The following is a 12,855-nucleotide window of genomic DNA, read 5'->3' as shown; positions in this document are numbered from 1 at the left end:
TAAATTGCAAGAACAGCATTCCTTTAGTGACACTTGATCATTTGTAGCAAATCATGCATCTGCAGCTAAAAAAAATACCTAAAAATTACACATATGAAAAGCACAGCCCTTTCTGCTGGACTTATAATTTTTGCACTTCTTTGGCTTCATTACTGCACTAGCTGTGCTGTTCTTTAAGTAAATGGATTTTTGAGTCCGTATTCTACATTTAATTGTTTACTAAATTAGTTGGCAATTATTTCAATAACTGATTCATCACAATTAACCGTTTCAGTCCAAATAATCATTATTATATTTTGTAAACAAATGGGTTCTTCTCACCTGGAATGTAAAGGCACAACTAAAGTCATCCAAGTACCAAGCTGTGTTTGGGATGCAGCTAGCAATTATTTTAATAATCAGATTGATTTTCTACTAATAACATTAATAGAAAATATTTTTCACTATTTGACTCCACCAATATAATCAGTAATTTGCGCCGCTAATAAAATCTGAAGCCATCAGTGCAGCTGTATGACAGCACATACTTGTAGGAAATTCACATTGTGCCACAACGCACTGTTGGTTTGCCTCTGAAAAAATGGCAGCTGACATTCTCTGTAGTTGCTAAATTAACATTACACCATCTGTCAACCAGGCAACCAAAGAGGGAAGTGGGTCATCACAGACCACAAGAGTGTCAAAGAGCAGCAGAGTGACTTTTATGCCACTAAAAACCTCCTACAGATGAGCAGAAAACCAAGACGTTTTCTCAGCTAAACTGAGAGAAATGAGTTACAATGTATTTTAAACTCTGATTTATCTGCCTTTAAAATAAATCAGAACCTCAGTTCTGGCATTTTAAAGCACAACAACAAAATACAGATATTTACTGCCTCTTCTTGTGTCTTTTAGAAGTTTTTCTAAGCTATTTTCTGCATCCTGACCTCTTTACTGTAATCTACAGTTGGCAGCATCATTCTGAGCACAGAGAAGCAGACAAAAAAAGCCTGCTGGGAAATTAAATCTCATCTCCTCCCATCATCAGTTACAGATTTTACTAAAAATAAAGAAGTTATCTGTGAGTTATTCTGAGTTATCTGTTAGGTGTGTAGATGAGTCATCTGTTAGGTGTGTGCTAGTTAGCAGTATCAAGACACATTAAGGTATTAAGTGTTTTAAAATTTTCCGTCACACTATTCCTCAGTTTAAAATCATTTATAATAAATAGACTGTCAGAAAAAGAGACCTGTTGCTGCACACAACCTGTCAGCAGCAACACAAAAACCATCTGTCACCTGTTTCTTCAGCTCCTCCAGTTTGTGCTTGCGAGCATGTAAGGCCTTACTGGGAAAAGCCCAGTAGTAATTGGAGGTGCCGATTCGTTCGCAGTCCACCATGTTGTCATCCACCAGGCTCTGTAGCACTTCCTTCACCGTCATTGGAGCTGAAAGCACAAAGGTTAGAGGACAACAGTCCAGGCATGCTTCTCTCAGGACATAAGGCTACTTGGAGATTTATAAAAGAACTACAAGGTCAGACGTATTTGGCATCAGGGATAATATAGTGTTTTCCTGAGGATCATCACTGTCGGGTTTTACTTCTCCAGAGCTCTACTAGATCAGTTCTGGGATCCACAGCTATAGCCAGGTTGATGATTTAACAATGTGTCTAGAGAGTTTGCTGCATGAGCAGAAGTTACAGTACATCTTGAATGTTGTTAATGGTGAAATGTGACACTCTCATGCTTTGCTGGTTCCTTTCACACTGACAACAAAAGCTGCTGAGAGGAAGTAAAGCAGCAGCAGAAACACAGAGGGTAGCTTTAACACCAAACAAGCTCATGGTTGCTCAGGAAACTGGAAACATAAATATATTCTCAAACTAACATGGATGCACCATTGGACAAAGCAGGCAGCACTGTGAGGATCATGTTTTTGATTTCTTTTGTGCATTTTACACAATTCAGCCTGATCTGCTCTGTGAGAAACTCCAAAAGACACAGGTGGAGGCCTCAACAATCTCCTGGATCTATGACTACCTCACAAACAGACCACAGTTTGTGAGACTGAAGAACTGTGTGTCTAACCAGGTGGTCAGTAACAGAGGAGCAAAACAAGGCCCTGTACTCTCACCATTCCTTTTGTCTCTGTACACTTCAGACTTCCAGCACAAGTCTGACTTCCGTCATCTACAGAAATACTCAGATGACTCTGCAGTTGTCAGGTTTATCAGAGATGGACAAGAAGTTGAGTACAGAGAGCTGGTGGACCGCTTTGTGTCATGGTGTGGGAACAATCATCTCATCGTAATTTTGAACAAAACAAAGGAGATGATTGTTGATTTCAGGAGGAACAGGGTTAGATCAAATCCTGTTTCCATCACGGAAAAAGAAGTGGAAGTGGTTGAGGAATATAAATCCCTCTGTGTTCATCTGGACAACAGACTGGACTGGAGAATCAACAGTGAAACGTCTATAAGAAGGGACAGGGCAGACTGGAGATTTTAATTATTTATGCATGATGTATTGCAATTGGGGCTGCCAATGTCAACGTGTGCGATTAATGAGAAAATTTTACTGCGTTAATATAACATAATGAAGATTAATCAAACTACTATTTGACCTAAAAGCCTCTGTGGCAGAGGGTTACCTACTTCAAAGCAGCACGTTGTCGACTCAACACACTGGGAGTAACACAGCAAACAGCAACAAAAGCTGAAATTTCTTCGACTTTCTTGTGTTTCGTCTCTAGCCCTCGAGTTCACATCTACGTGTACAAGCTCAAAATTTCACATGCATGAATTACGCCGGTCGCTCGGCTGGAGGGGAACAAGAGACTGCCGCCTCATCGCACAAGTTCCAATTCTGACTTCCTTACAGCTTTCCTGAATATTAACGTCTGGAAAAATGAGAATAAAATGGTTTGAGATGTTAAATAATATTTTGGAAACATGCATACAGTGGCAGTTTTTGATATATGCTACCTAGGCAGCTGCCTAGGGCAGCATCAGTAAAAATTAAATATATCATATATGTAAGTTGTGTCCTGAACAAGTTTACAACTACTTGCATGCATGAGTAGTGGAGTAAGTTTTCCTTAGTTGCTGAAAGGGGATTACATTACCTGCTTTCTCCTGCTGCAAAAAAAATTAAAAATAAAAAAATAAATATATATATTATATATGATAAATGCTTGCACCATTCCTGCAAGAACCACAACTGTGGGAGTGTGATTAATCTGATTATTATAATTTTTAATTGATTGACACTACAAAATCACAAAATATTACCAAGTATTTTAGGCAAAACTGTCTTGTTATAAGTGAAATAATCTGCCAATAGAACTAGTACTTCTTTCCCAACTTTAAGGAAATATTTATTTAAATTAAGCTCCTAGATCAGGGGTCTCAAACTCAATTTACCCGGGGGCCGCTGGAGGTAGAGTCTGGGTGAGGCTGGGCCGCATTCACACACACGGTCTCCTCAACCGAACCTTTCTGATTGCCTATTACCATATTTGGCCGTAGTCAGGCGCTGTAACAGCCGTAATTGTGTAGTGTCTTTTTAAGATACTCTAGTATTGCTAATGTTGTCAGAAGTATGCACCACGGCTTCTCTGTAGAGAGCGTGGGAGAAACGTGCTAGACGGACATGTTAGCTCCCTAACTTTTTAGTAATGTTACGGGTTGTTTGGATGCTGCTCAATTTTCATGTCTGATAATATAGCAGCCGTTCAACCGGGCTTTGTAAGGTTGGTGAAGAGCGTATTTATTAAAGGACAACACTGGGGAATTCCCAGTACCAGTGTGGTTGTGAGTTTTTGATCGTCCTGACGAATCTGCCGCCTCCTCTCCTCCCTTAAACACAACCCAAGCGTTACAGCGCCTAACCTTAATTACGTTACACTGATCAGCAACTTCCGGGTCTAGACTGGATGCTGAAGCACGTCAAGCGGGAGCGGCCGCGGAAATTGCGCATGTACCGCATGCAAATAATGACAAATAGAAAATGCAAATAGGCCCGGCCGATGTCCCGCCCCTGAGAGCAATATACTCCACCGTGATTGGTAAATTCGTTCAGCTCTGCACACAACACTGAAAAGTGCCAAATATATCAAACTCGCGGGCCGCACTAACATTAAACTTTCATATTAAGGCGGGGGCCACAAACTATCGTCCCGAGGGCTGCAGTTGGCCCGAGGGCCGTGAGTTTGAGACCCCTGTCCTAGATCTTGCTGAAAAGTTACTTGTAAGTTTGTTTTGTCTTATTTCAAGTGTATTAAGATATAAGTACTACAAATTAGACTAAAAATACTTTGTAGGATTTTGTGTTTATGCAGTGTGTTTGCAAGTATTAAACCTCTAGCACATAATAAATCATTTAGAATATTTAGAGTTAAAATCATGTTTCTCATCTTAGGATCAACCATCAGTTCCAACAGCCCTATTCTCATCCTAACTCTTCCCCATAGGCTTGGCAGCTGCTCCAGGGCACAGTTACAGAAACAAATTGATTCTATAGAAAATTGCAATTCCACTTTTGAGAGTGCACTCTAAAAAGTGTACTCTAAAAATACACTATTTAGAGAACACTTTAGAAAGTGTATTTAGGCTATAGTTCATCTTATGGACTTATTTACATCGAATCAAACTTAATTCTTTTGCGTTAGTTATGACAACTTTCTTTCATGTGTTCAATTAGTTACAAGTTACAAATCTTTAACTTAAGGGAACTTTTTACTTTGACTTTTCTATTTTTTTTCTAGAATATAAATGCTGCCAACACTGACTCTAAATTTATCTACAATACAGACCAAAAGTTTGGACACACCTTTTAATTCAATGAGTTTCCTTTATTTTCATGACTATTGACATTGTAGATTCACACTGAAGGCATCAAAACTATGAATGACACATGTGGAAATATGCACTAAACAAAAAAGTGTAAAACAACTGAAAATACCCCTTATATTCTAGTTTCTTCAAAGTAGCAACCTTTTGCTGTGATTACTGCTTTGCACACACTCTGCATTTTCTTGATGAGCTTCAAGAGGTCGTCACCTGAAATGGTTTTCACTTCATAGGTGTGCCCTGTCAGGTTAACAAATGGGATTTCTTGCCTTATAAATAGTCATGAAAATAAAGAAAACCCATTGAATTAGACAGGTGTGTCCAAACTTTTGGTCTGCACTGTACTTGTGACTGAAGTAGAAATAAATTTTTGATTTTTCAAAATATCTTTAGCTGAAAGAAACTGATTTGCATAAAACCAGTGAGCAATTTTAAACTGAGTGATGCTCACCTGCATTCCCTCAATCTCAACATAACTTTATAGATAGCAGAACCATCATAAACATGTTGAGCAGTTGTTGGATTCTGGGGTTTTGGGGTTTTTTTTGTGTCTGGGTCCTTTGTTCGGCTAGTCACTAGCCTTCCACCAGATGGCGCCACAGACTGCTTTTCCTGGCGGGGCGTGCCAACCTCCAACAGGCATCTCCTCATCATCTCTGGAGCTCAAGAGGAGCTGACTGCCGGTTCTTCGATGCCTGAGTGTTTGCCAGCAATGGTAGTCAGAGCCCTCTTTGTTCACTTGAGTAACTTCCCGAGTAATTCCTCTCGTTGTTCTCCTCCTCCAGGTGTCCTCCTCGAGACGCTGAGTTCCTTTGTTAAGGGAATTTTTCCCCCTGGTTTTCTGGAACCCATTCCCTCGTGACGCCGTGGAGATTACCCACTGGTTGCCCGAGTCCCTGCACCTTCCCTTGGAAACGCCGTTCGTCAGTCGGAACACTCCTCTGTCTCCAGCCCGCCAGAGCCTGCCTGTCCGCCTTCCGCCGCCAGCTTCTGGACCCAGCTGGTTCTCAGATAAGCCCGGACCCATTGAGAAAATCCTTTGGACTAAACGACCTCGATCCAACAGTTAAACCCTTCCGGACTTTCACCATCTACTCTGCAAGTAAGATCAGTCCGTTTCTCATTCCCTCACTCCCTTTTCCGACGCCCTCGAACTCACCTTCTCTCTGTTGCCTCCATAGTGTGCCGCATTTCCTGAGAGCCGTATTTCCTGGAGCAGACGCACCTCTGCTGATTTTCTGATTATTCAATAAACCATTTTTACTGATTATCCATTTCCTTGTGGTGTTCTGCATGTGGGCAAGAAAAGTAGACCCCAACATGACAGAACACTCAGGCCAAAATCCTAGCCCAGCAGACGCCATTAGGAAAACTCTTACAGAGCAACATGCACTATTACAATCCCATGAATCAGCCCTCCAGGAACTTAATACCCATCAGATCGAGACCAATCGATGGTTGAACGAATTAATTAATTTTTTGCAAAACTCTGTTCCACAGTCTCCAGCTCCCGAACCTACCCCAGCTCCAGATCCAGATCCTCCAGTCCGTTCCACGTTTTCGGAGATCCACCCACCGACGCCAGAAAGATTTTCTGGGGATTTGGACAAATGCAAAGGTTTTATTTTACAATGTTACATAATTTTTAATCACTCTCCGCAAAGCTTTGTCCATGATAGCGCCAAAATTGCCTACGTCCTTTCTCTCTTGTCGGGCCAAGCGCTGAGTTGGGCCGAGGCCAGGTTCCCCTCGCCCACCGATTATGGTTGCACCTTTGAGGAATTTTTAAGAGAGTTTAAGCAGGTGTTCAGCCACGATCATGATAAAACTTTTCACTCCAGAGAATTATGAAGAATTAAACAGGGACAGCGAACGGTGGCCGACTTCGCCATCAAGTTCAGAATAAAAGCAGCAGCTTCTGGCTGGAATACCGCCTCTTTAAAGAGCGCGTATTTTCACGCTTTGAATAAGTCTATCAAAGACAAATTAGCCACGCTCGACGAACCAGCAACCCTAGAAGAGCTAATAAGTCTAACAATTCGCTTAGACTCAAGAATACGATCCAGAGCTAAAGAGAGAAATTGTAGAGACACTCCCGTAAGAGTTTCCGCCGCTTCCTTACCTCTCAGATCCGATTCAGCTCCTCCCGGCTCTTCAGAACCTGAGCCTATGCAAATCGGCTGAACTCGCCTCACCCCGCAGGAACGACATAAAAGAATGACCTCTCGCCTATGTCTTTATTGCGGGCTCCCCGGTGTCAAGAAAATCCGAGCTCATCCCACTTCCCCATGCTGGAGATTTTAGTTTAACAGTAATAATAAATAAAGTTATCTTTAAAATGAATCACTCAAGTGACATCAAGGCCCAACAGTAGACTTAGGTGTCAATAAAATAAATCTGGTTGTGTGTGTTGTTTTTGTCTCATGCAAACTTTGCTTTAATTCTACTTTTTTCTATCTAATCATAAGAAATCATAGTCAGTCAGAGAGTCATTAAACAGGAAAAGCAGGTTTCCTGGAAAAAGAGGAAGTAAGTTCCAGCCTGCAGATTTATAAAAATAGCTGAGACTATTCCTTATTTTAAAGCATAAAAGTTTTAAAGAATGAAATCTAAAACATTTTGAGTAATTTGATAAGATTCAAAGTAAAATACTTATATTAATATTGGTTTACTTGTAATAATATTTACACGTACATTTGTGGGAACACTTACAAGAAAAACAAGTAACTGTAACTTTGGTATCAAATAATTAGAATCATGGATTATTCTTGGTTTCTTTTCAGAAAAACATCTGTAATAACTCACATTAAGATCATAATAAGAGAAACTAATAAGTTTTGGTTATAAAATTATAAATGAATGCTAAATCAGAGAAGCTAAAGAAAATAAATGTGATATAAATGTGATTTTGACATTGAACTTGAAATGGTAAAAAGGTGTAACTGCAATTAAACATCACTGATATGTTGGAGGTAGATGGTAGGTGAAAGGTGAAAGGAAGGGAAAAAGGGGAACTAACAGGAGAGCAGAGATGATCAACGCCTTATTTAGAGAAAAGGTCGTGCAGACAACGGACATAGGAGGTTGAGCAACCCTGAGACATTAGCACAGACATCAGGACATAATGTCTGAAGGACAGTGATGGATGTGAGGTCATCTGTCTAAGCAGACAGCCAATGAAAACGCCCCAAAAGGGTGGATAAACCCTATAAAAGGTGGGTGCAAAAGAGGAACCTTTGGTTGGATCCTCCGGGCAGCTTCGAGCCAAGAGATGGACAAAGAACTCTGCAGCTGAAGAAGAGCCGGGGCCACGGAGGCGAAGACTGTCCTGCTCATGGAGACCAACCCGTCAGGCCCACAACCTGTGGCTTCAAATCGCACTTCTCTCATCGGCTGGGTTCAGACCCCAAAGACAAAGATGAAGATAAAGGCAAAGACAAAGAAGAAGAACTGGTGCCTTTTTTCCTGCCAGCACCAAGTTCTGTGTGACCTCACCATCCATGCGGAGAAGAAGCTCATCAGACCTACAGAGATCCCTGCCTTCGCCGATCAACATCTTCCTCCTGCTGCAACATCTTCATCATCATCAAGCCAGGTCTGGGGTTCGAAATGCCAAACTCCGTCCGTCTCTCTCAAAGGTTCCCTTTTTTAGTTCTCAGTATCAGCAGTAGGGAAAGATAGACTAGATGATTGATTTTACTTATTTGATTATTTCTGCTACTGAATTAAGCTGTACTGACCCTTGCAAAACTGCCTTACTAATAAAATATTTAGCATAAAGAAAATCTAAAAGATGTTGTGGACATTCAGTTAATGAGTCACCTTAAAGTTCTTTGATGGTTGTAAAATAGCTATGATGTTTGAGTCTGGAGAGGAAGAAGTGGAAAATGTTTTTAGGTTGCTGGTAGCCCAAATGTAAAACGTCATCCTTGGGACTCGCCCGAGTCACTAAAACCTACCTGGTTCAATAACAAATGCAAGTTGTAAAATAGAGAAGGAGCGACCGTTAACAGGTGTGCTCTGTGAAACTAGTTGGCTGTAGGCTGCTCAGTCTGGCTAATTCACAGGGGGAAGAAGGGTGGGACACCTGGATGTAGGCCGTCAGATAACCAGGCGAATCGTTTCTCGAAACCAGCTTAAACAGAGTTTACTTCAGTTCTGGACAGGGTAAATCCCAGCAGATTTAGGAAACTCAATTAACCCGTTAGAAGGAGAGCTGGTAGCACATCTCCCCTCTCAGAAGAGGAAGTACGAGAGTGAGAGAGTAGAGACAGAAAGGAGGGGGGGGGGGGGTGTTGCGCAACAACACCGGTCATTTTATCGCTCACTGTCCTGAGCGATTAAACCCTCAGGTCCGCCAGTAGGGGCAAGGAGGGTGGCGGACCATCAACAGAATAACGACTCTCCTCGCTTGCTATTACCGGCTACCCTGATCCATGAAGACCAATCTCTCCAGTTGTCCGATTTAGTCGATTCAGGTTGTGAGCAGGACCTAATAGACACCACTTTAGTTCAGCAGTTGGCCATCAAAACCATTCCCCTCACCGCTCCTCTTCGAGTCACCGCTATCGACGGCCAGGCCCTTCCTCAGATCACCCATCAGACCAAGCCTATACAATTAGTCATTTCCGGAAACCATAGAGAATTTATTTCCTTCTTTGTTTTTCCCTCAGCTAACTCCCCTATAATCCTCGGCTTCAATTGGCTTCAACGACATAATCCTCACATTAACTGGGCTAACCGTCATGTCGAATCGTGGTCCACGTTCTGTCACTCATCCTGCCTCTGTTCTGCAGTTCCACCAGGTCCGTCACCGGCTGAGCCGAAACAAGTGCATCCTCCCGATCTGTCCACAATTCCACCTGAATATCACGATTTAGCTCCAGTTTTCAGCAAGGCCAAAGCTCTGTCTCTTCCTCCTCACAGACCCTATGATTGCGCAATAGATCTCCTTCCTGGTGCACCTCTTCCTTCCAGCCACCTTTACAACATTTCCCGACCAGAACGCGAAACTATGGAGAAGTACATAAAAGACTCATTAGCTGCCGGCGTTATCCGCCCGTCCTCCTCTCCATTAGGGGGGGGTTCTTTTTTGTGGGCAAGAAGGACGGCTCTCTCCGCCCTTGCATTGATTATCGTGGGTTGAACCAGATCACTGTAAAAAACAAGTATCCCCTGCCCCTGTTGTCCTCTGCCTTTGAACCGGTCCATGGTGCTACCATTTTTTTCTATATTAGATCTCAGAAATGCCTATCACCTACTCCGTATTCGTCAGGGGGATGAGTGGAAGACGGCATTCAAGACACCCCTCGGTCACTTCGAATATCTAGTCATGCCTTTTGGTTTATCAAACGCCCCAGCATTTTTTCAAGCTCTCGTCAAGGACGTTCTGAGAGATTTTCTGAATGTTTTCGTTTTTGTGTACTTGGATGACATTCTCATTTATTCCAAGAACCTCACAGAACACAGACAACATGTCCGGCTCGTCCTCCGACGCCTACTGGAGAATAAACTGTTTATTAAAGCGGAGAAGTGTGAGTTCCATAAAGAATCTGTCTCCTTCCAGGGGTTCGTTCTAGAAGGCGGACAGGTAAGGCCCACGGAGGAGAAGATCAAGGCGGTTTTGGACTGGCCCATTCTCGAGACGCGGAAGCAACTTCAGAGGTTTCTAGGCTTCGCTAACTTCTATCGCAAATTTATCCGCAACTACAGTCAAATTGCCCAACCGTTAACAGCTCTAACGTCCTCCAAGATCCACTTCAGGTGGACCCCAGAAGCAGATAAAGCATTTGTGAAACTCAAGAGTCTTTTTTCCAGAGCACCTGTGCTAGTCCAACCAGACCCCACGAAGCAATTTATTGTTGAGGTTGATGCTTCTGATTCTGGGGTCGGGGCGGTGCTGTCTCAAATTTCTGCTTCTGACAACAAGACTCACCCGTGTGCTTTTTTCTCCCATAGACTATCCCCCCCGGAGCGCAACTATGACGTGGGTGACCGCGAATTATTGGCTATAAAGCTGGCCTTGGAGGAGTGGCGGCACTGGCTGGAGGGGGCGGAACACCCAGTACTAGTTTGGACTGATCATAAAAATTTGTCCTACCCCCAATCTGCTAAGAGGCTCAATCCACGTCAGTCCCGCTGGTCACTGTTTTTCTCTAGATTCAACCTAGCCATTTCCTTTCGTCCCGGTTCCCGCAACATCAAACCCGATGCTTTGTCCTGAGTCCACTCTCCAGACGACACTGATAAGGTTCCTGCCTCTATTCTTCCCCCCAGTTGCACTGTAGCCGCAGTGACTTGGGAAATAGAGGATTTAATTAAACAAGCCCAACAATATGAACCTACCCCAGAGTCATGTCCGTCTAACAGGATCTACGTTCCCTCCACGATTAGAGCCCGGTTTATTAATTGGATTCCCGCCTCCAAATTTTCAGCACACCCAGGTGTAAGTCGCACGCACCATTGCCCTTATTAACCGCCGGTTCTGGTGGCCGTCCATACACAAGGATGTCAAAGAATACATTCTGGCCTGCTCCATCTGTTCAAGGAACAAACCGTCCCATCGACCTCCTTCGGGCTACCTCCAACCTCTACATATTCCCAGCCGTCCCTGGTCCCACATATCCATAGACTTCATCACTGGCTTACCTCCCTCCAAAGGTATGACAACCATACTCACCATCATTGATCGTTTTTCGAAAGCCTGTCATTTAGTTCCTCTCAGGAGGTTACCCAATGCATTTCAGACCGCCCAGTTGCTCGTGAAACACGTTTTCTGTTTGCATGGAACCCCGCAGGAGATCCTGTCGGACCGCGGGCCTCAGTTCATCTCCCGGGTCTGGAGGAGTTTCTGTTCTGCGCTTGAGGCTAAAGTCTCTTTAACTTCAGGTTTTCACCCTCAAACTAATGGCCAGACAGAGCACATGAACCAGGAATTAGAGTCGACCCTCCGCTGCTTCACATCTACTAACCCGTCTGACTGGAGTCAATTCCTTCCATGGGTGGAGTATGCTCATAACAGTCACACCTCCGCTGCCACAGGTTTTTCACCGTTTGAAGTTTCCTTAGGATACCAACCACCGCTGCTCTCCTCTGAGGAAAAGGACATTTCTGTGACTTCTGTGCAACATCACATCCGTCGCTGCCAAAGGGTTTGGAGAAGTACGGTCCACGCCCTCAACCACACAGCGGAGCAAAACAAGCGCCAAGCAGATTGCAAAAGGATCCCGGCCCCCGTCTACACTTCAGGTCAGAGAGTACGGTTATCCTCACGTAACACACCACTGAAATCCATATCGAAAAAACTGTCTCCCAGGTTTATCGGCCCGTTCGAGATCACATCGGTAATCAGCCCGTCTGTGGTTCGTCTTCACCTCCCTTCTACCATGCGCATACATCCAACCTTTCACGTTTCACAGATTAAGCCCGTACAGGCCAGCAAGCTGTGCCCTCCTTCCGAGCCCCCTCCTCCCGCCCGAGACGTTGATGGCCATCCGGCCTATTCTGTCCGCCGGATCGTGGACTCCCGTCGGCGGGGTCGTGGTTGGCAGTACCTCGTTGACTGGGAGGGCTACGGTCCGGAGGATCGTTCCTGGGTCCCCGGCTCATTTCTTTTGGACCCGTCCCTTATTGCTGATTACTGTTGCTCTCTCCCTTCTTGTTCGTCTTGGCCGCCAGGTGGCGACCGTTGAGGGGGAGGGTACTGTTGGATTCTGAGGTTTTGGGGGGGTTGTCGTGTCTGGGTCCTTTGTTCGGCTAGTCACTAACCTTCCACCAGATGGTGGTCTACAAATTAGACTAAAAATACTTTGTAGGATTTTGTGTTTATGCAGTGTGTTTGCAAGTATTAAACCTCTAGCACATAATAAATCATTTAGAATATTTAGAGTTAAAATCATGTTTCTCATCTTAGGATCAACCATCAGTTCCAACAGCCCTATTCTCATCCTAACTCTTCCCCATAGGCTTGGCAGCTGCTCCAGGGCACAGTTACAGAAACAAATTGATTCTATAGAAAATTGCAAT

The 12,855-nt window shown here is 43.7% G+C and overlaps 1 protein-coding gene and 1 long non-coding RNA gene across 7 annotated transcripts in view; one reads left to right on the top strand and one right to left on the bottom strand.

Moving 5' to 3' along the window:
* Positions 1 to 12,855, bottom strand: part of mnd1 (meiotic nuclear divisions 1) — a 35,265-nt gene that overhangs the window by 8,896 nt on the left and 13,514 nt on the right. For 4 of the 6 annotated variants that reach the window (XM_023334187.1, XM_023334188.1, XM_023334186.1 and 1 more), the window contains one exon: positions 1,278 to 1,426. In XM_023334187.1, coding sequence (XP_023189955.1) covers positions 1,278 to 1,426 — 149 coding nt within the window. Of the gene's footprint in view, positions 1 to 1,277; positions 1,427 to 5,989; positions 6,603 to 6,952; positions 7,113 to 12,855 lie in introns of those variants that run through there. The other 2 variants (XM_023334185.1, XM_023334184.1) reach the window with 2 other exon arrangements.
* On the top strand, positions 5,282 to 6,098 carry LOC111608657. The gene is made up of 2 exons (XR_002752790.1): positions 5,282 to 5,545; positions 5,616 to 6,098. It is a non-coding gene; the product is annotated as an uncharacterized LOC111608657 (long non-coding RNA).

This window comes from Xiphophorus maculatus, chromosome 5, assembly GCF_002775205.1.
Source record: "Xiphophorus maculatus strain JP 163 A chromosome 5, X_maculatus-5.0-male, whole genome shotgun sequence".
NCBI lineage: Eukaryota > Metazoa > Chordata > Actinopteri > Cyprinodontiformes > Poeciliidae > Xiphophorus > Xiphophorus maculatus.
This window is presented reverse-complemented; position numbering and strand designations above follow the sequence as displayed.